General features: G+C 42.3%; 1 protein-coding gene across 1 annotated transcript in view; it reads right to left on the minus strand.

Moving 5' to 3' along the window:
- Window positions 1–23,264, minus strand: part of LOC124594720 (molybdenum cofactor biosynthesis protein 1-like) — a 62,146-nt gene that overhangs the window by 12,982 nt on the left and 25,900 nt on the right. The window contains exon 5 of the mRNA XM_047133089.1: window positions 12,553–12,638. Within this exon, the coding sequence (XP_046989045.1) occupies window positions 12,553–12,638 (86 nt within the window). The remainder of the gene's footprint in view (window positions 1–12,552; window positions 12,639–23,264) is intronic.

Genomic DNA, 23,264 nt, shown 5'->3' on the forward strand with positions numbered 1-23,264 from the left:
TATGCGAAAAAGGCCAGGTTTAATAAGGAAGAAAGTCATCTAGCATCAAGCCAATGCACGCTCACACGCGTGTGCCATCGCCATGGTAAAATTACACAAACTAAGGTATGAATTGTTGCCACACGTGCCTCTTCCCTAAACTGAAAATTTTTCTTTGTGGATGAAGATTCACTTAAATGAAGAATTGGTAGCCTGAGTTGACAACTATTTTGTAGGCCTGGAGGAAAATCATTGTCGAGATGGGATCAAGGTATTGGAACACTGCTGGACCAAGTGAATTAATCTACAAGCAGGGTACATTGAAAAACAAAAAAGTTTCAGTGACATAAGTACTTTTTTTCTATTCTGTTTCAAGAACTTTTCAAACCACCCTCGTAAGCATCCCTGACACCTGAAATAATTAAAAACAAATAAGTCGCCAGTTGCAGATGGAATCTCAATTTGGTTTTACAAAGAGTGCTATATGGCACTAGACCCTTACTTAGCTTGTATTTATTGTGAATCTCTCACCCAGCAGAAAGACCTAAGCAACTGGGGAAAAAAATACAGAGGCGTCTCCTGTAAATACGAAGGGCGAAAGAACAGACCTACGAAATTACAGACCAATCCGTAACATCAGTTTGCTGCAGAATTCTTGTACATATTCTGGGTTTGAATCTAATCAGTTTCATAGTGACCAATAAGTTTATGTCCACAAATCAGTACAAAGCATCACTCATGGGCAACTCAGCATGCTCTTTTGTCATACGACGTCTGTTCAAAAAATTCCAGAACTTTGTCCACAAAATTTTCTATGCTTATCTTTTAGTTACTATGGATTGTCTCCTTCGAAATACTCTCCTCCACAATTGATACACTGCTCCCAATATCATTTCCACTTCCAGGAGCAGTCTTGACACACCTCTTGCTGGGTCGCATAAAGTGCTGTCTGCGAATTTTCTTTTATCTCATCTACCATTGCAAAACTTCATCCTTTTCAACTTTGGAAATAAAAAGAAGTCTGCAGGGGTCATACTATTCTCACATGGAACATCTCATTCTCTTTTGTGAGATCCAAAAAGTTTTTTTGGTTTTGACTCATGAGCCGTGGAATGAACTTGGCGGCAACACAATGCATTCCAAGATGCTGTGTCATTTCAAAACATGATCCAATTGAAATGTTACATTCTTCTACAATCTCTCGGACAGTGAATCTTCGACTGGCACACACAATTTCGTTGACGTTCCTGACACAAGCGTCATCAGGGGACATCTAAGAGCGTCCTGAACAAGGATCATTTTTGACTTTTGTAAAGCCATTTTTAAAACGTGTGAATAATACGTAACACCGAGTATGGCTTAAGCACTCATCGCTATAGGCTCCCTGCATCATTTGGTGTGTCTCTGTAAAGGTTTTCTTGAGTTTCACGCAAAATTTAATGCAGATGCATTGCTCCTCTAACTTTGCCATCACAAAATTCACAAACCCAGATTCCATATTTCTTGATTTCCGAGAAGCATTTGACATAGTGCCTCACTGCAGACTTTTAACAAAGGTACAAGCACATGGAATAGGTTCCCAGACATGTGAGTGGCTCAAAGACTTCTGAAGTAATAGGACCCACTACATTATCCCGACGGTGAGTGTCCATCAGTGACTAGGGTATCATTAGGATCGTTCCAGGGATGTGTGCTAGGAGCGCTATTACTCATATTTTCTATGTGCATAACTGATCTGATGGACAAAGTGGACAGTAATCTATGGTTGTTTGCTGATGATGATGTGGTGTATGGAAGGTGTCATTGTTGAGTGATTTAGGAGGATAAAAGATGACTTGGACAAAGTTCCCAGTTGGTGCAATAAATGACAGCTAACCCTAAATGTAGAAAAGTATAAGTTACTGCAAATGAGTTGGAAAAACAAATCCATAATGCCAGAATCCTGCATTAGTAGTGTCATGAATGAAGAAGTCATATTGTTTCAATATCTGGACATAACTTTGCAATGTGATATGAAATGGAACAAACTTGTGAGGGTCATGGTAGGGAAGGTGAATAATCATCTTTCGTTTGTTGGGTGGATTTTACTAGTGTGGCTCAGCTGTGATGGACATCACATATAGGGTGCTAGTGTGATCTCTTCTTGAGTACAGTTTGAGTGTCTGGGATCCACAAGGGGTCAAATTAAAGCAGACATTGAGGTATTTCAGAGGCAGGATACTAGATTTGTTAACAGTAGGTTGAAACAACAACATACAAGTATTATGGAGATGTTTCTGGAACTCAAATGGGAATCCCTGGAGGGATTTTGAGGAACACTGTGCTGACTGCAGAACAATTCTGCTTGCACCAACATACATTACGCATAGGGACCACGAAGATAAGAGATGACAAATTAGGACTCATAGAGAGGCATATAGACATTCACTTTTTCCCCACTCGATTGGCAGATGGAACGGGAAAGGAACTGACTACAGTCGAATTAAAATTACTTGATAGTTGGCACTTCAAACGCCAATAAGAGTTGTCAGCGTCACACTTGAACTGTCTGCTGTTGCCAAACTCCACCAAAATTGTCCAGTCACTTCCAATTCCTGGTACAGCATTCTTTCTTGATGTATTTGTATCCCGAATTATGAGCCCGACACTTTTATTATGTATTTCATGACACATGATAACTACACCAAAAACAACACACATTAACAATGCTAATGAAAGACACATATTTCATTCATAGCACTAACCAAACACTACTGAATAAATCAGCACAAGGTGTAATTCAGTATCATACTTATAGTTATCATATTCACAGAGATCATCTTACATTAGATAAGCTTTTCACTATACTGCGTGAAACTGAAATTTTTAAGGTTGCAATTCATAGTTGGAACTGGGTCACTACATTCACATATATAAATACTTCATGCAGTGCTGTGGCATAGCACAATGGTTGGCAGATTAATCTAATGTGTAGCATGTCGTAGGTTTGAATCTCATCAATGTAGCAAAATTTTTAATTCTAAATCTAACCAAATGAGTGTGATTATTATTTTCATTCAATTAATTGGTTTAAATGTATTTTTTTATTTTTAATACTTCGCTGCATCATTTTTCATCATTGTTTTGACTGTTCTATTTGGTCTTATTTTTCATCTTGTCATTATTTCTTCATTTGGAATCTGTCTCAGTCATCTATAATCCACGACTAAGGGCCCACACGGACTGTTCACTGGTTTCAAACATGGCAGCATGTGCAGCTAGTTTAAGGATAGTTACAGGTAACAAATGACACGGAGAAATTTCAATTTGCTTTCAGCCCTGAAATTGAGTTTTTGTTGTCTTGAGTTTACCCTTAAGGGTTAGCTTTAATCGCCATGAACAAAGGGATAATGATATTAGTACTGCTGCAGACTGTTGACCACAATTTTCTCAGCTGGGTTAGGACACAAGTTTACAGTCAGGGATACAAAACGCGTTGTCTGCCCCAGTTCAGTCACTGGTCACTTTAAATCAATAGTCAACAGAGTATCCAACATTTCTGACATACCTTGCACCAGCCACTAGAAAAATTGCTCTGTGTTAAACATTTAACATAATTTGTGAAGTGAGCCGCTTGTTTGTTGTCACCTGTAACCAAACGGTAGCTGGTAGCCAATATGGCAACATTGTTGCAGCAAGTGATTGATGTCAACTATTAAGTAATTTTATTCAGACTACTGTAGTGAGACAGGGTACCTTCAGCCATGCACCATATGGTGGCTAGTGGAGTATGTATGTAGATGTGGAATCAGTCTTTCCTTCTCATCCCATCTGGAAAGTCTCCCCTGATCTGCAGTTCTGGGTAACTTTCTCAAAATCTAACCTTTTTCCTAGACCTATCCTTCACCCCTCTTCCTTCCACTTCAACCCTTCTGCCTGAAGAATGAGCTACTGGCTCTGAAAGCTCGCCTAATTATAATCTTCTTTTATGTGTGTGTTCTGCCGCCACTTAGCGAGTAGATTGTTTATCTATCCAATTCAATTATCATGTAATCAAAAGCTGCATTTAACATGCCAAGTCTCTTTTACCAATCATTTTTAATATGTCCTACAGAATGTGCTGTCTACCCTGTCCTTTTTTGAGATTACTGTTTTGCTGTACTTTTCTACAGGCATCATCTTACTTATTAGGAGTCAGTTCATTCATGTTGTTGTTGTTGTGGTCTTCAGTCCTGAGACTGGTTTGATGCAGCTCTCCATGCTACTCTATCCTGTGCGAGCTTCTTCATCTCCCAGTACCTCCTGCAACCTACATCCTTCTGAATCTGCTTAGTGTATTCATCTCTTGGTCTCCCTCTACGATTTTCACCCTCCATGCTGCCTTCCAATGCTAAATTTGTGATGCCTTGATGCCTCAAAACATGTCCTACCAACCGATCTCTTCTTCTAGTCTAGTTGTAGAGCTGCATGTCCTCGGGAAAAATTATGGCTGTAGTTTCCCCTTGCTTTCAGCCGTTCGCAGTACCAGCACAGCAAGGCCATTTTGGTTAATGTTACAAAGCCAGATCAGTCAATCATCCAGACTGTTGCCCCTGCAACTACTGAAAAGGCTGCTGCCCCTCTTCAGGAACCACATGTTTGTCTGGCCTCTCAACGGATACCCCTCCATTGTGGTTGCACCTACGGTACGGCCATCTGTATCGCTGAGGCACACAAGCCTCCCCACCAACGGTAAGGTCCATGGTTCATGAGGGGAGTTCCTTCATAGTCAACAGTTAAGGAATGGGTGGCTGAATTCATATGTGGCATATGTCTGTAAGATGACTCATGAACAATTTCCTAGAATTACAATCAAATATGAAAATGCTGAGAAAGAACACAGTGTGATATTGCAAGATCAGTAATTAAAAAGATGTGCAAAACAGTTGATGCCGTGGCTGCACCAGAAAGTGAGTGGCATATCTGTTGAAGCCTCACTACAACCTAATGTGAAAAACAATTTGGGACAATCTGACACACAACTGATTCTATGCACCAATCTGTTCCCGTGGATGAGAGATGACCGAAATGAAACAGCAGTTGCACAAAAATAGCCAAGGTGACTTCATCAGAGAGAAAGAGTGGTCATTGTTTTCTAGGATGCAAAAGGGATTTGTATTTTAGATTAGCTTGCAAGACTGAAACAATACCTCACAAATACTATGCAAGTATTCTGACTCAACTGGATGAAAAAATATGGAGCCAAGACCCAGGGGGAAAAAAAAAAGTTTATCGTCAGTGAAATGCATATGGTCACAAAGGCACTTTCACAATAGGAAAACTGGGAGTTTCAAGTGTGAAGTCTTCAAATATCTATTCCATTCTCCAATTTTTTCACATTCTGACTTTAGCTTCTTCTTCTTTTCTTTTTGTATGAATGATTCACTTAAGACTATATGCGTCACAGCTCAAAACCATTTTGTGAGTCAACAACTGGATATGTTTTCACTGCTCTGTCTCTTGTAACTCTGTTGGACATGGAGGTAGCAAATGAGGATGTAGGATGTTCATGACATACTGCTGTGCTGTCAGAGTGACCTGAAGTCATATCCGATGCTGCCCCACACGCCCTCTCCCTATGTCGTTGTCATACTGACTGACAACTGCAATCGCGGGTCTTGCAGAATGTGACTCACTGCTGATCACATGACAGGTGCAGGTGTGAAAGGGTTACAATGTGCTCAGTGTACATTACAGCGATTCTCCCATGGGCTCGTCAGACACGGTCAACTGGAAGCTTGCTGACAAGCACGCTGCCCTTACGTTCCCAAGCAGTCCAACATGGGGCCACTACCACATGTGAATGTCTCACAAATCTGCATATTGCATAATTCAATCAGCCTGGCAAATGGAGACACACAATTAGGCCCCTTCAAATTTTGTTACATGCTGATAATGCTGACTCACAGAAGTACAGGGCATCTGTGTCCTTCACAGGGATCACTCAACATCTTACACTCTTCACTTCTCTTATAGCTCCTACCATTCATGGTAACAATCCAAGACACAAACAAAGCTAATGCAATCTGGTGGCCTTTGTATCCATTTCAGAGAGTTGCGACTCTCATAATTTACCACTGGTATGCACACTCGTGAAACTACGTTGCTTCAGGGAGCTTCCCTTTTTTTTCTTCAAGCAGTTTAGTTCTTTGAATCCATTTTTCTTGTAGCTCAGAATAATTATTTTATTGTGTAGCAAACATACAGACTAGCATTCTGCTCTGAGCTGTCGGAGTTGGCGGTCATGTGTGTGTGAGGTGTGCTTGCTTGTGTGAATGAATGGTGTGTATTTCTATTTCTTTTTCTGATGAAGGTTGTGGCCAAAAGCTTATGTGTAAGTGTCTTAACTGTGCCTGTCTGCATTTTAACGTGCCATCTTTATGGTAATTAGCACTCTATCTTTTCCTACACTGCTGATATTCCAACCTGGAGTTTCCATTGTTTGAACTTACGGTCTACTGTTTTATTTTGCAGTGCACTTCTACAAGTGTAATACACAAATGTTGCCTTAGGAAAGAGTCACAATAACATCCATGTCTACCGTTTGCTATTTTTTACTAAATAGCATGTCACACTCGAAATTTAACTTAGCCAATGAAATAAGTTTGAAGATTTATTGTGTGTAAAAGACACTATGGCCCACTGTGTGGGAAATGTGGGAAGTTCTGTGCAGAGACGGAGTTATCCACAGACGTGGTAAGTCTGGGGAGCTATACGGGTGTTAAAACATCGCCACCTGCTGGGATGAGGGGCCACTTACTCTGTGGTGGCGCTGTGCCAGCAACGAGCTCGACCCATTGATTAGCACCACACATGACAATGACCAACCAGCTGCTTCTCTGTGCAGAGATATAAAATTTATCGATTTTGGACGTCGGGTGACAATCTGTCACATGGAGAACAATGTTTACTCTGGCAATTTTAACACTAATCTAGTGTTCTGCAACATATTAATGTGAAATGTTGTCTATGATGTTGAAGCGTGTAAGTTAAACTGATATCTGAGAATTTGTTGTTTTTGTGGCACTATCTGCAAAATGACCTCTCTTGCAGCTCCAAGCATAAATGTCAAGTGAAGAAGAATAATTAGCACAGCACACTGGAACCGAGTAGGGATCCGGTTTACTGCTCGGCCACTAAATTAGCATATTGTGAGTACACCAGAATAGACGCTGTACACACTTGCATATACTACATACACAAGTACAAGCATCGATCAAGCTACTGTGAAACTGCACTCTGTGTGACTCATCACTACATCAGAATACTGTAAATGTAGTGATTCCAATTTCTTAAGGTCTCTTCCTGTTTGTTTTCATCAGTTGGATCTTATTTTTCAAGTATGTGGGAATCCAATGAGCTGCCTGTTTGGACACATTCTTTCTGTATGTCCCACAAGTTGGATTCTTTGGAGACACATTGTAACAAGAGTTTTTAGGAATTTGATGGAGATTTCACGCTGGGTTCTGTGTGATGTGTTCCATCTTTTATTCTTGGGCCTAAGATTTTTACTACAATTTTACATTCTTCTAATTCAGTTTGCTGTTTTCATGTCTTGTGTTGGACAAAGAGTCTCTCTCATGCATAAAGAAATTCTAATTTGATCACTGTTGTACAATGTTAGATTTTAAAGTTCCAGGAAAAATACTTTTAGTTAACTGAGAGACAGTTTGTATTTTCTGAAGTCTGTATTCTATGGCCTTCTTTTCATTATGATGTTCAGTGGTCTTTTTCACCTAATTATTTAAACTCTTTAACACCAAATACTATGTTGTTGCCTATATAAGTTCAACTAGTGCCATTTTGGTATCAGCCAAGAATTTTTTCTCCAGGTGAAATCAGTAGTCCAATTTTCCTAGCTTGCTCCCTTAATATTTCAAATTGCTTTAGCACATCAGTAATGTTTTTGTCAATTAGTATTATGTCATCGGTATAGGTTACACAATATAATTCTATCTTTAAGTTTACGTTCTAGTCAGTGTAATAGTGTACCTGCTCTTCTCCATTACCTTACCATTTTCTTAGGGGCATAGTTGAATAGCAATGTGATATGCCATCCCATTTTCATATTCTTATGTCTGTCTTAAATTACACTGCTTGAAAAAAAGTGAGACACTCAGAAGGTGGGGAGAAAACAAATTGAAACATAGCGAATTTAGAGGATATGTGATGTTATTTCAGTGATAACAAAACAGAGTCAAATTTACACAGAACTTATCAGTTTGAGCCCACTTATCAATACAGCAATGCACCCTGTCTGGCCTGGACAGTGCGGGAGGATGTCGTAAAGCTGCTGCATACCCTCCTGAGAAAGGTGATCCACAACTGTTGTAACTGGACATTGCAATCATGGATACAGGCAGTGGGACGGAGTTGACGTCCATGTTGGTCCCATAATGTTCTATCGGGGACAGATATGGGGATTTTGCTGGCCACAGGAGTATATCAACATCGCACAGACAATTTAAAGAGACACATACTACATGTGGACAAGCACTGGCCTGTTGAAAAATAGCACCACAATACTATTACACACTGCTGTACCATCAGAGTTCCCTCGGCCATTACAAGCCGTGACTTGAAGTCATACCCAATGGCTCCCCACACCATGGGACTCCTTTGTGACCCCCCCCCCCCCCCCAAAAATGTGGAATAATGGGACCTCTCCCAATCTCCCCGGGTCACTGTCAAACTTCTCCACGATAGTCATTTGGAGCAGTGCAGGACTGGGACTCATTAGTGAACATAATGTGACACCATTCATTAGCAGTCCATACTTCTCGATCATGGCACCACTTCGCATGCAGTCATTTGCTTGAGTGTTAATGGCAGCCTATGCGCAGGATGGCAATGCCATAGTCTGGCTGCTCCTAGCTGTATGACACAGCATGTTGCAAGGAGTCTATTACAGTGAACTCCTGTTTATCCGAAATGATCAGGACGGTGGCCGGTTCCGATAACGAAAATTTCAGATAAATCAAAGTCCCCCTGTTTTCACATGTGAACACTACAAATTGTGTCAATATTGCGAAATACGATCATAAAACGTGCGTAGGGTATGTAAAACATTTCTGATACGGTTGCAAATAACCCTGTACTTTTTTACTGAAAAAATTGTGTTGACATGTTAAAAAGGCACCAAACTATGAAAACTCAAAGTTTTTAAATGCTGTATAACAAAGCTCGTTTATTTTGCATTCTTACAGAAAAAAATCTCCCTTATTTGGCAGCAGGAAAAAACAGGAGTTTTAATTTTATTACCTGCTCTTTTGAATAAAAAATAAACTACTGAACAAAATTGTGAAACAAATCTAGAGATTACTCAAAGGAACGAAAAGTCTGTCTAGAGGAACTTTCAAGAAAATTAAAAAAAAGAAACCTTTTAAGTTATGGACATAGAAGTTCTAGGATGCTTCATTAGAGTTTATTTTTTGGTAACGAAGTCACGAATGTCTTTTTTTTTTTTGTTTTTTTGCTTGAGTAACTATTGCTGCAACAATACATCTCCAACATTGAAATCAAACTATTTCAGGATAAATCGTCTCCTCCTGTTGGCTGATGTACTCCAGGGCAGTTTGGATCACTTCGTAACAGAATGTGTGAGGAATATTTTTCTCTGATTCATCATCAGAAACATAGTCTTCTAACGCTTTATGATCGGTCACAATTTGGACGATTTCATCCTCAGTCACATGAAAAAATGCCATTTTCCATCCACTCTTCAATGTCTTCGAAGTGTGTGTCTTTACAACCAGCTTCTCCAGTAAATTCACCAAAATTATGTCAGCTTGAGTTTCGGTGTTGCCTCCTCCTTCCCACGACTTAGGTTGCCTTACGATCTAAGAGTTTTTTCCAAGACCTAACAAGAGGAACTGGAGGAATTAGATTCCAAGCTTCAGCAATCAATGAATGACACTTAAAACATCGATTTTTTTAAGAGCTTCCACAAAATCATCTGCAGCATCAATCACACCTATTAAGTATTCCAGCATCTTGCGTCTGTAATGTTTTTCTATCGCCTCAAGAATACCTTGGTCCATCGGTTGACATAGAGATGTGACATTTTGTGGGAGAAATACAACTTTGATATCCCCATCTTGCAGATCACCTGGGTGATAAGGAGCATTATCCACAAGAAGTAGCGCTTTTCAAGGAAGTCCTTTTCCTTCCATGTAATTTACTACAGCTGGAACAAACTCTGCCTGGAACCACTCTCTGAAGATGGCACTGTTCATACATGCCTTAAGACTGATTCGTGTACCTCAGTGGCAAAGCTGGTTGGTTGGTGTCTAAATGCTCTTGGTGTTTTGGATTTGCCAATTAAAGTAAGACACAGTTTATGATTGCCAGTGGCATTACTGCAAGTGAGGACAGTAAATCTTTCTTTGATTTTTTTGTACCCGGAAGCCATTTCTTCTTCTTTAGAGGCAAGGGTTTTCGTTGGCAGCATTTTGTAATTCAACTCAGTCTCATCACATTTGTAAAGTTGATTGCCAGTATAACCTCCTTTGTCAATGATTGTGTGCAGTTTCTTCTTAAAATCAGCGTAGCAGCTTCATCCCCAGATAATGATTTGGCACTGATGGCAATTTCATGAATGCCATGCCGCTTCTTGAAACAATCCTGCCGGCCATTACTTCCGAGGAATTCTTGCTTCTTTCCTTCAATCAGCTCATCAGCTCATTTTGACAAAGTAGAGGACGTGTAACTGACACATCTTTGGCTCTTATTTATTCGTGCCACAAAAATAATGCCTCTTCTAACTGAGGATGTGCACCTTTTCTCATTGTTTTTCAAGATTTCACTGCGCTGCCCAATGCTTGGATGGAACAAAATTTTTCAATTCCTGATCGATTTGTCTTCCGATCAGTAATTGTACTCCTACTCTGCAGCAACTTTTGTGGGTGGCTCACCAGCATCAATTCTCTGCAAAGTGTGAAGCTCTTTTTCCAACAAGATCACATTCGTTTTATGTTTTGTGCCCGTAGTCACGTTCAGTGTTCTTTTTACAGACACTCGACTGAGTCCTTTATGGTTTTTGGCCCCTTTTATCTCTGGACACTTTAAGGCACATAGTGGGAGCACAAAACCTCAAATCAGAAACACACAGATGCAAAACTTGACAACACTCGAGATCCACTAGACAAACTTTTGATTTTTGAAACCAGGCTGTGGCAGCCATCAAATGAAAGCATTCGATACATCTATGCCATTTCCTCTGTTCTACCCAAGCCCACGTGGCAACACAACAGGGTGTTGTACGTTCACTGTTAAACACTCAGCTTTGGTGTACCGACAACAAGTGGAAAGTGTTAGGCGGCGCACTCTAATTGTCGGTTTCGACAGGGCTACGTTGCGCTGCATAGAACAATACTGTATGTACTGTACTTCCAAGGAGTTCCAATAGATGGCAGTGGCATACGAATAAGAAACACACTAGAGCTTCAACCAACACACGCACGAATTGATGATACTTGGACTTTTGACACGCACCAGTGCACTGATTAGCAGTAGATTGCCAAAAAACACTAGCAAATGCTTGGCTCCAGGTGCATGCAAATTGAAACTTGTCAAGCGTCAATCTAGCTAGCCAAAAGTGTAGCTGCACGAGAGTTTACTGTACTTGTTCTCAGATGGCAGTCACAGACATGAACAGATTACAATGTACTCAGTACACTACACAGTGATGCTCCCTTGTAGCGGTCTGATGTAGTCAACTGGAAGATTGATGATGAGTATGCCCTTACTTTCCAACATCAGGCCACTGTCAGATCCAAATACTCCAAAAATACAGATGTTGCAAGGTTTAACCAGGCGACCAAATGGACATCCACAATGAGGTTTCTTTCAAACTCTCATCAGATAATGCTGTCTCACACCAATATGCAGCACCTTCATATCCTCCAGAGTGATGATTCAACATCTGACGCTATTCACATCCCTTATGTACCACACGATGCTTGCTAAACAGCAATAAAAACAAAGAACACTAATGAAGAATGAAGGAAAAGACAGACTGTTACTTACCATAAAGAAGATACCTTAGGCTGCAGATGGGCAGAATTAAAAGAAACTTACACAAAGCTTTCAGCCACAGCCTTCATCAGTAAGTAGTAATCTGTCTTTTCCAACATTGTTGATATTCCTACTGGAGTTTCCATTGTTTCAAGGACACTGACGCTTTTCTGTGAGTGTTTCCTTTATGATGTTTTCTGCATTTTAGCTATTTTTAAAAAAAGAAAAAAAAAAGAAAGAAAGAAAAAAAAAAGATTTGTTGCTGGAAAACTTCTGAAGTCCAATAAAGGAGTTACAACAGCCATATATGGTTATCTGGTGGACCTTGCAGAACCAAATTCTAGGGCTGAAATGTACTGTTGACCAATGGGCATTAATCAGAATGAATACTAAATAAAAAATTAAATCCAATTTTACACAAAAAACTCAGGTTCTATCACTGTTGTTTTTCGTTCTGTTTTGCTCTTATGTTTGCTATGACTTGTTAAGCAGAAATTTTCTTTCTATCTATAGAGTTACATTTGCTGTAATGTATCTTACCTGCATGTTGTTTCTTCTTTCTTCTCACTGCTGCCCCAATCATGGCAAGCAAGTCATCCTCACTGCATTTGCTTCGTATTGCATCTCTGAAACAACAGTTAAAACACCCGTTAAACAGTACCAGGCCAACACCACACAGTGAAATGTTGGTACACTAAAAAGGAAGAAAAACTTTGCAGAAATCTTCAACAGTAATCTTGTAGTCTGCAGTAGGCAACAGCAGGATAACAAACCCACTGGACAAAAATGGGAAAGTCATGATAGAAGTTACTTTTATTTTTATAAATAAACAGGTATCTTACACAAATGCTCAAGAGTATACATAGGATCTCGGGCTGAAGAGGTGGAGCAGAAACTGACATTAGTTTTGTTGAAGAGGGAGTAGTGGAACACAGCACAATTTCTTGCAAAATGAAGCCAAATTTATTGATAAACTGTTAATTAATTGCGAAGCTCACTAATGTGACCATTTTACAATAGGTACTTACTGCTTGGAGTATATGTGACTTTTCAGGCTTGCCTGATAGATCTGTTGCAAAAACACTTTGGGTTCCCCACCAGAGAACATTATGCAAGTCCCTCCCTCAATATTTCAGTGACACAACGTTTTGGAATCTTCAGGTGATGGTGATTTCCACCATCACTGCTGCAAGATGGAACTGGCAATTTCCACATGACAGCTTCGAAATTTATCATGTGGATGACTATGACCATCATATTTAGAATTCAGAGGATTTCATAGAATACCTGAAAATGCTTAAACTAGAACTTTCAGATCTTTTAGTTAGCTCAAATGTTATATCATTACTTACAAAAGTGCCCTGCAGCCCTCATTAGAGGTTATTAGCAGCAAGTTTGAGAAAGAAATTGTGGTGCTGTTTAAAAATGTGCATACCTCATCCTATTTCTTATGTAACACCAACTACTTTAATCAAGTGGACAGTGTTCCCATGGGAGATCCTCTATTTCCCTTAGTAAATATCCAACATTCTTCCTTCTGGCAGAATGCTGAAGAGACATTTGTGGTGTGGCCCACATAATACAGACACTACCTATGTTCCTGCAGCATTTGCACTCGGTCCATCTAAATATTCAGTTCACTGTGGAAGTACAAAAAGATAGCAGCTTACCATTCCTGGATGTCACGGTTAGAAGAAAAGCTGACAGAACACTGTGGCTTAGTCTCTACTGCAAACTGATACACGCAGAGTTATATTTGCGGTCCAAAAGTTGCCGTCACCCTGCACAATGTGGTGGTGTCTTACACTCCCTGGCACATAGAGCACACGTGATCTCAGATACCGACAGTCTGCCTGGTGAACTGTAACACCTAAGAACAGTGTTCCAGCAGAATGTTTATTCTTGTAAACAGATTTGCAATGTGTTCTGAGCAAAGCAAGTTCAGTGTAGGGATGTAAATGAAGTTACTTAGACAAGCACTGCAAATGGCTTTCCTACCATATTTCAGCGGCATGTTTTCAAAAATAGAAAGAATCACTAAGAGAAACAGAATCAAGTGTGTTTTTTGTCTACCAGCAAAACTAAGGAATTGTTTGTGTTCAGTTAAAGACAATCTTGACCTTAGAAAACACAGATCATATATAAGATCTGATGCCATTATGGGAAATCTTATATAGGGCAGACACCTCACATTGTGCAAGAACACTGTGTTCAACAGCGCTGACAAAAATGCCACCCAGTAAATTAGTGGTAGCAGAGCACTGCCTGAATACAGGGCACCACATGTTTCCCAAGAGGACTGAAATTTTATTCTCAGGATCATCACTCTAGGATTGTGTTTTTAAGAATGAGGCATGTATCCACACGGTGGGCAATCTTACCAACAGGAATATGGAATTTTGACTAAGCACTGCCCAGAATCCAGCACTGACTGCCATGAAATTAAAACAGTAGAAACCAGATCCTCCGATGTATGACCTGATGCAGCACCTTGCAGAGAGTTAATTCAGCGTTTAACCACACGAGTGTCCAGAAGTGCAGTCATTGCCCACAACACATAAGCAGAAGGCTACTATGAATGGCATTTCCATCCAACTGGGAGTGCCTTCGTACTCCTGCTTCTAGCCTGACAAATTTCAATTCTGCTGTGCAAATATCACCAGTCACATCTTGCAGCAGTGATGACAGGACCCACCACTACCTGAAGATGACGAACAGTTGTGTTGCTGAAATATTGTGAGGCTTGCACAAAGTTATTCAGTGGAAAATCTGAGAAGATTCGTATACATTATTTTTCTGTGACGCAGGTAATGTGCAGCCAAATATGATAATTTTCTGCATTTGCCTTTTTGTACATTTCAAAATACCCCAAAAATTGGCGAGAAACACTGAACATATGACATAACCAGATGACATACCCCACAGCATGTGCAGCAGTCGGGGTTGAGTGTAAAGGAATGATTGAGCAATGCAATACTTTCATTTGAGCAAACAGAGCAAATTTCGAAAACATTTTGTAAATATGATCTGTTGTAAATGTAGATGTTACAAAATTACTGTCCCTGCTGTAATCAAGCAAAAGCAGTTCTGATTTTGTGTTTTTTGCTTCTGTCCTCTTTTTGTTTACAGACATTAGTTAGTAAAGAAAACATAGGTCATTTAATGGCAATGATGCTATTCTGAAGTTTATACTCATCTACTTTTTATGCAATACGGTAGGTTTTGATTTGTACTGTACTTTGCAAGAAATCAAGGAAACTGCAAGATCGGTAAATAAAATAATAAACTTCAATATAAATACATAATTGTTAAACACAATGAAAAAATACTGCCTGCCAGATGCAAGACTCAAATCCTGAACGCCATCACTAAAGTCGCACATGTGTGTCCGTAGCCACAATGATATGAATACTTGACTTGGGTTGGGATGATCAAGTGTGACAGACCGAGAGGCTCTACCACTGCAAGCATGACAAGGTACATCATCTGGTGACATTTATCATTCACTTTTGACACATTTCCCAACATTTGTATCGTATCCAACATTTGTGATCCCATGTGTCTTGTATTAAATTACTTGTCTCAGGGTCATCTACAGTGCTTTGGAGGTTTTTAAATGTTAATACGCATCACCCTGTCTGTCTGTGTGTGTGTGTGTGTGTGTGTGTGTGTGTGTGTGTGTGTGTGTGTGTGTGTGTGTGTGTGTTTATATATATGAAACAAATACTAACAAAGAGATAGAGGGCCTGGCCAGTACTTACCTCAGCTCAGTACAGCCGATACATACACAAAACAGAACAGAAAATTGACGTATCCTAGCTTTCGGAACTTCGTTCCTTCATCAGGGAGGAGAGAGGGGAAAAAAGGGGAAGAAGGGAAAGTGGATTCAGGTTTTGCATCGGGGTCGGTTACAGGGGTAGGAACCACTGGGTAGAGAAGGTGGTCTGGGAATATTGTAGGGTTTGACAAGGATGATACGGAGGTTAGGGGGTTGGCAAAAGGCAACTCTGGGTGGTGTGGGGAGAATATTGTCAAGGGATGATCTCATTTCAGGGCTTGACTTGAGAAAGTCATATCCCTGGCGGAGTAATTAGTTGATGTATTCGAGGCCAGGATAATATTGGGTGACAAGGGGGATGCTTCTGTGTGGTCTGGGGGTAGTACCATTGTTGTTGGGTGGGGAGGAATGTATTGCTTGGGAGATCTGTTTGTGGACAAGGTCTGCAGGATAGTTGTGGGAGAGGAAAGCACTGATATATAATATAATACAGGGAAACATTCCAAATGGGAAAAATATATCTAAAAACAAAGATGATGTAACTTACCAAACGAAAGCATTGGTATGTTGATAGACACACAAACAAACACACACACAAAATTCAAGCTTTCGCAACCCACAGTTGCTTCATCAGCAAAGAGGGAAGGAGAGGGAAAGACGAAAGGATGTGGGTTTTAAGGGAGAGGGTAAGGAGTCATTCCAATCCTGGGAGTGGAAAGACTTACCTTAGGGGGGAAAAAGGACAGGTATACACTCGCACACACACACACATATATCCATCCGCACATATACAGACACAAGCAGGGTATATGTGTGGATGGATATGTGTGTGTGTGTGTGTGTGTGTGTGTGTGTGTGTGTGTGTGTGTGTGTGTGTGTGTGTGTGTGGCATACTGATCTGATCTGAACTATGCAGCCTTAAAATGGAAGTTTTTTGATCACTCCTTATTTTGCTCCCTGCCACCTTGGCAATATGTACCGCAAATCATCAGACAGACGACCTTCCTGCATGCTTCATGTTGTGTCTAGACAAGACAGCCTAGACACAATGAGAGGAAGCCGAAAGGCATGCTCTAAGTTAAAAAAGGAGGGCGTGAGGTCTGAAACAGGATACGTAATGAATGCTATAAAGAAAAGTACGTAGCTTCTGGAATACTTAACTTTAATCCATCCTTTTGGTACATCTGGAGATTGTGGTGATACAAGTGAGACTCTTTATATACATGCAATGTTACTAATGGCGCCTTGCTAGGTCGTAGCCATTGACTTAGCTGAAGGCTATTCTAACTATCGGCTCGGCTAATGAGCAATGCTTCGTCCATGTAGTCGCTAGCAAAGTCGTCCATACAACTGGGGTGAGTGCTAGTCCGTATCTCGAGACCTGCCTTGTGGTGGCGCTCGGTCTGCAATCACACAGTGGCGACACGCGGGTCCGACATGTACTAATGGACCCTGGCCAATTTAAAGCTACCACCTAGCAAGTGTGGTGTCTGGCGGTGACACCACATTCCTCCCCTGCAAATCGGCGAATGGTCGTGTTATAAGGCTTCCGCCCGCCGTGGGGAGAACCCCATGTTGACGTATGCGATGAGGTGGGGGAGCCTAACAACAGGCGAGGCTGTGCCACCCGCACGCGGCCATTCGGTCCAAGGGGAGCTAGGAAACACCTGAAAACCTAGTCCAGGGTGCACGTCAACATGCGGTGTATGTGCCCGTAAAGAGACAGGAGGGGCCGAAGGGTCGACCTCCATTGCGTCGGGGTACCCGACGCGCGAAGACGCCATGTGGTCCGGAGCGGGCAAGAGTTCCATGGCGGAGGACAGCTGGTCATGGGAAGCGATCGGCGGCGTGTGACCCAGGGAGGCGCTTGGTGGCTGCAGCGAAGCGTCCACTGCGGGCGGCACCAGCTGGACAGGCGGCGGCGGCGGAGGCGGCAGCGGCGCGTCGCCATGGGGCAAAATGGAAGGCATCGTTGGTAACACCTGGGGATGAGGCGAGCCAGTAGATGGGTCCCCAGGGCGCTGACCGGATGGCACCGTCGCTGAAAGCAGACGGGGAGCGGCAGAACCCGTGCGACGACAGAGGTGCAGCTGATTGAGATGCCGACGCACCTCACCAGAGGCCCCCAAAACCAAATACATCACGCGGCCGAGGCAGCAAAGAATGTGCACTGCGAGCCAACGCCGTGAACCTCGATAGTTGCGATAAAATACAACGTCGCCTGGAGCAAAAGCAGAAGTCTGCCGCTGCACAGGAACCTGATGCGGCGGGTGCAGCAAAGACATCAAGGTTCGATGAGGACGACTGTCGAGCAACTCAGCTGGCGAGCGACCATCTCGGGGCTGAGAGCGATACAAAGACAAAATGAGCAACAACGCGTCCTCCCGAGAATGCGACTCTTTCAACTTCAACATCTGTGACTTGAAAGTCCGGACCAATCGTTCAGCGGCACCGTTTGACTGAGGCGAAAACGGCGCGGATGTCAGATGTTGAATACCATTGGCCTGGCAGAATGACTGAAATTCTGCGGACATGAATTGTGAGCCATTGTCGGAAACAATAGTCTGCGGAAGACCTTCAATGCAAAAGATGCAGACAACGCTTGGATGGTGGCAGTTGATGTCGTGGAAGACATCCGGACAACAAAAGGAAAATTACTGAAGGCATCTACCAGAACAAACCACCGAGCATACCAGAATGGACCAGCAAAATCGATGTGCAAGCGTTGCCAAGGGGAAGTGGCTTTTGGCCATGCAAAGACTTTCCGCGGCAGTGCGGATTGTTCTTTGGCACACGCCACGCAAGAAGAACACATATTCGTAATCGCAGCATCGATTCCGAACCAAGTACAGTGCTGACGAGGAAGTTGTTTCGTTTGCACTATACCCCAATGTCCTCGGTGAAGAAGCCGTAAAACAGAGGACTGTAACGAACGTGGGACCACGATTCTGGACTGATCATTATCAGAACGCAACAACAAAACACCGCGTCGAACAAAAAGTCTCTCCTTGTGAGCAAAAAATCAGCAAACCAACGGATCCTCGATCCGAGACTTTGACAAAGGCCATTGCGTAGCAACAAAATGCAAAACGGTAGCAAGGACCGGGTCAGCAGCTGTGGCTGTAGCTACACGACGAAAATCAATCGGAAACGAGTCGACCACGTCATCGGTTTCCGAATCAATGAACATGCAAGCAAGTTCAGAAGAATCGAATGCTCTATCCTCAGCAACAGGCAAACGGGACAACGCATCGGCGTTTCCGTGCTTAGCAGTGGACCGATACAAGATATCGTAGCGGTACTGCGAGAGGAAAATAGACCAGCGAATGAATTTCTGCGCTGTACGCGGAGGTACAGGCTTGTTCGGATGAAAAAGCGACATCAAAGGTTTGTGGTCTGTGATGATGGTAAAGTGACGACCATACAAGAAATCATGGAACTTAGTAACACCAAACACGAGAGCCAAAGCTTCTTTCTCTATCTGTGAATAATTTCTTTGCGCAGACGAGAGCAATTTGGATGCAAAGGCAATAGGGCGATCATGCGACCCATCTTTGTGCGCAAGCACAGCACCGATCCCGAAATCCGATGCATCTACCATCAACAAAAGGGGTTTCTGGGGATTGAATGGCGTAAGGCAAGTATTAGAAAGCAACGCCGATTTCAACTGGCGAAAGGCGCGTTCGCATTCCGTCGTCCAGACGAACGGAACACCCTTACGGCGTAAGCTATGAATCGTAGCTGAAATGGAAGAGGCATTGCGCAGAAAGCGATGATAATAGTTAATTTTACCCAACACACTCTGTAGCTGCTTCAAATTCTGCGGCAAAGGCAAGTCTTGTATGGCACGGAGGTGCTCTGGACTCGGATGTATGCCTTGGGCATTGATGACATGTCCCAGGTATGGTAAGTCACGAGCAAAAAACACACATTTGTCCTTCCGCAAGCGAAGACCATTTTGTCGCAATACCTGAAATAATGTTCGTAGGTGTGCTAAATGCTCGTCTGCTGTCTTTCCTGAGATCACAATATCGTCCAGATAGTTCGCAGCAGTTGGGACTGATGCACAAACAGTTTGTAAATATTGCTGAAACAATGCAGGGGCGGATGCACACCCGAATGGCAGTCTTTTGAATCGGTACAAACCAAGATGCGTGTTAACCACCAAGACGCGCTGGGATTCTTCGTCCACTGGTATTTGGAAGTACGCATCTGTGACGCCCAACTTTGAAAAATATTTACCCGGGCACAGTTTGTCAAAAAGATCTTCCAGGTGGGGTAATGGAAAAGTTGCAAACACTAGTTGTGGATTCACAGTGGCCTTGAAGTCCACACAAAGTCTCAGTTTTCTGGAAGGTTTGGGCAAAATTACTAATGGTGAGGCCCAGAGAGAAGCCTGCACACGTTCAATTACACCTTGTGATTCTAAATTGTGTAATGTTCTTGCAACCTCATCATGCAATGCGTGAGGAACATTGCACGCTCTGAAAAATTTCGGTTGCCCGTTGACTTTCAGTTCCAAATGTGCTTCATAGTTTTTAGCGCAACCTAAGCCCGGCGCAAAAATGTCTGCAAATTCTTCACACAGACGAGAAACACTGTCTGAAGGCACAGTCTGATTCACTGATAGGACCTGATTTACTATAGACATGTTAAACAACTGAAATAAATCGAAACCAAACAAGTTCACTGCAGTAGAAGAACGAAGAACGTAAAATGAGACAAGTTTTGTTTGTCCCTTGTATGTTGCAAGAAGGCTGCACTGTCCTAACACAGGGGATATTCTGACCTGAATAACTATTTAACTTAACATTTGCGGCACGCAACGGAGGTTTGCCCAGTTGTTTGTACGTGTCGTGATTGAGCAACGAAACTGCAGCTCCGGTATTGAGCTGGAATGGTATGACCATTCCATTAAAATCCAAATCTACAAAAAGTTTATTGTCCTGCTGACGACAAGAGCAACTGTCTCGTGCAATTTGAACTGATACAGGTACAGCATCACTTGCTAATTGACGTGATTTCCGGCGACGTCGACGCACACTTTGTGTGGGACGAACACTGTCACTGTTTGAGAAAGTGGCACTGGACGGGGTGGAATTCACTACATGAATGTCCATGGGCGAAGGTCCACGAGCCTGAGTGTCCTTGGTTCGATTCCGGCGCGAAGCAAAAGGCCTGGAATGGTTGTGATTGTCTGATCTGAGCTTTTTCTGGCAAACACTTTGAACATGTCCTTTCTTATTACAGAAAAAGCAAATAGCTTGGCGTGATGGGCAATTTTCACGCGAATGTCTAGTAGCACACCGCGGGCATGATTTTACTGCAGTTGTATGCTGTCGCGGCACACCTGGTTTAGAGCGTAGTGGCAGCTGCGTGGACGTGCGCGAGGGCAGTTTACCGGGCCGTGCAGCGCGCCCGGCGGGTTGGTTAATGTTACACACGGCTGGCGAAGTTGCAAATGATTCCTGAGCAAAGTGAAGTGTGTCTTGTCTATCTAATATGTCTATCACTTGCTGAAGGGAGGGATTAACTAGTTTCAAAATCTGTTCCCATATACGAACATCAGAAACGTTCTGTGCAATTGCATCACGGACCATTGTATCTGAATAAGGGAGTCCACATTCACACTCAAAAGCACAATCCCTTGTAGGCCTTGCAATGTTGCAACCCACTCCCTATTAGTTTGACCGGCCGTACGTTTTGTACGAAAGAACGTATACCTTTTTGCAACTACATTAACTGTTTCCTTGAAATAGGCATCTAAAGCAGACAAAAGTTCTTCGTAGGACAGAGTTGCTACGTCGCATTGGGGAAATAATTTCACTATCACACGGTACGTTTGCACCCCTACACATGCCAATAAATGAGGCTGCCGCTCGTTACCTTGAATTCTGTAGGCGGCGAGATGAAATCCAAACTGGCGTGACCACTCCGTCCATGTTTCCTTAGCTGGGTCAAATGGCCTAAAAGGCGATGCAACTGCGAGTTGTGGCTGCGGTAGTAGTAGAGCGGTGGCTGCCTCATCGTTGTGCAGTTCACGTTGACCCTGGACGAGCCGTCCAAGGGCATCCAATAACGCCTGCGTCTGCTGATTCTGCAAGTGATAAAATTCGGACAGTACATCTGGCGAAGCCATGACACAAGTAAATGTAAGCAATTTGAAAGAACAAGACCCTTTCCGTTGACTTGTCGCCAAAAATTGTTGTGTCTAGACAAGACAGCCTAGACACAATGAGAGGAAGCCGAAAGGCACGCGCTAAGTTAAAAAAGGAGGGCGTGAGGTCTGAAACAGGATACGTAATGATTGCTTGTGTGTTGTGCCTGGTGCAACTTTGTTTTCTTTATGGTAAATAGTGATCTATCTTTCCCTGCACACACACAGAGAAAAAAAACTGCCAAGTCCAGCAGCTAGGGGCAAGCTGCTGGAGTTGGCAGTCATACGTGTGTGACATGTGCTTGCCTGTGTGTATGAATGTGTGTGTTTCTCTGTATCTCTTTTGCTGATGAAGGCTGTGGCCGAAAGCTTTGTGTAAGTGCCTTTTTAATTGTGCCTGTCTACAATGTAACATGTCTCCTTTACAGTAAGCAGCAATCTATGTTTTCCTATATTTTTCATTTACACAGATGTAATTAACAAATCAGAGTCTATTTATTCCAGAGAAGTGACAGTTTGTTCATGACAGTTCAGCACAAATCTGATTTTTTATATACAGCAAGGCTACCTATAAATTATTCTGTGTGCCAGTGTTCATGCTGACTATAGGGATTCACACTGATCATGTGTAATTTGACACCTGGTCCTGTAAAGTTACTTCTGCTCAACGTGAAAAATTCTCCAATTCACATTTTGTAATTAACCTTAACATATCAAATAATGCACCCTTCGATATAACTGCTTATTGTCCACTTCCCATCACTCTATTCCCAATGTCAACCCAGCTGACCTCTACTTCTAATCCAAAAACCATGGTTGACTCAATGTTTGCTATTGCAAGCTATTGCTATTGCAACACAAAAGTGCCAGAGTCACCAGTAATGATATACAATTAAAAATACTAGAAAGTAAGGCACACCGGTTAGTACATGCTAAGACAAACACTACAAGTGTCTAAGACACTGCGCTCTCACACAACAAGTACGAGGTCTGAATACATTACAGTTATGATACACTAAACTGTTTCATTCACAGTGGCTATATACATACTCTCTCCCCAATAAACAGAATAGTTATAACTCAATTGTTCACAAGTGTATATTATGACTCTTGCCACAGCCACACAGTCAGTATGCCACAGGCGTGCCATAGAAAGCGATCAGGTTCAATTCCTTGTAGAGCCGGGAAATTCTGCTCGGTGGACAGACTGGAATAGGGTACACTCTGCTTGTAGTTCCAGCTGAGGAGATACTCAAGTGAGAAGTAGTGTCTTCAACTTCTGGAAGTTGATAACAGCCTGGAGAGTTGTATACTGAC

This window comes from Schistocerca americana, chromosome 2, assembly GCF_021461395.2.
Source record: "Schistocerca americana isolate TAMUIC-IGC-003095 chromosome 2, iqSchAmer2.1, whole genome shotgun sequence".
In the NCBI taxonomy this organism is placed as follows: domain Eukaryota; kingdom Metazoa; phylum Arthropoda; class Insecta; order Orthoptera; family Acrididae; genus Schistocerca; species Schistocerca americana.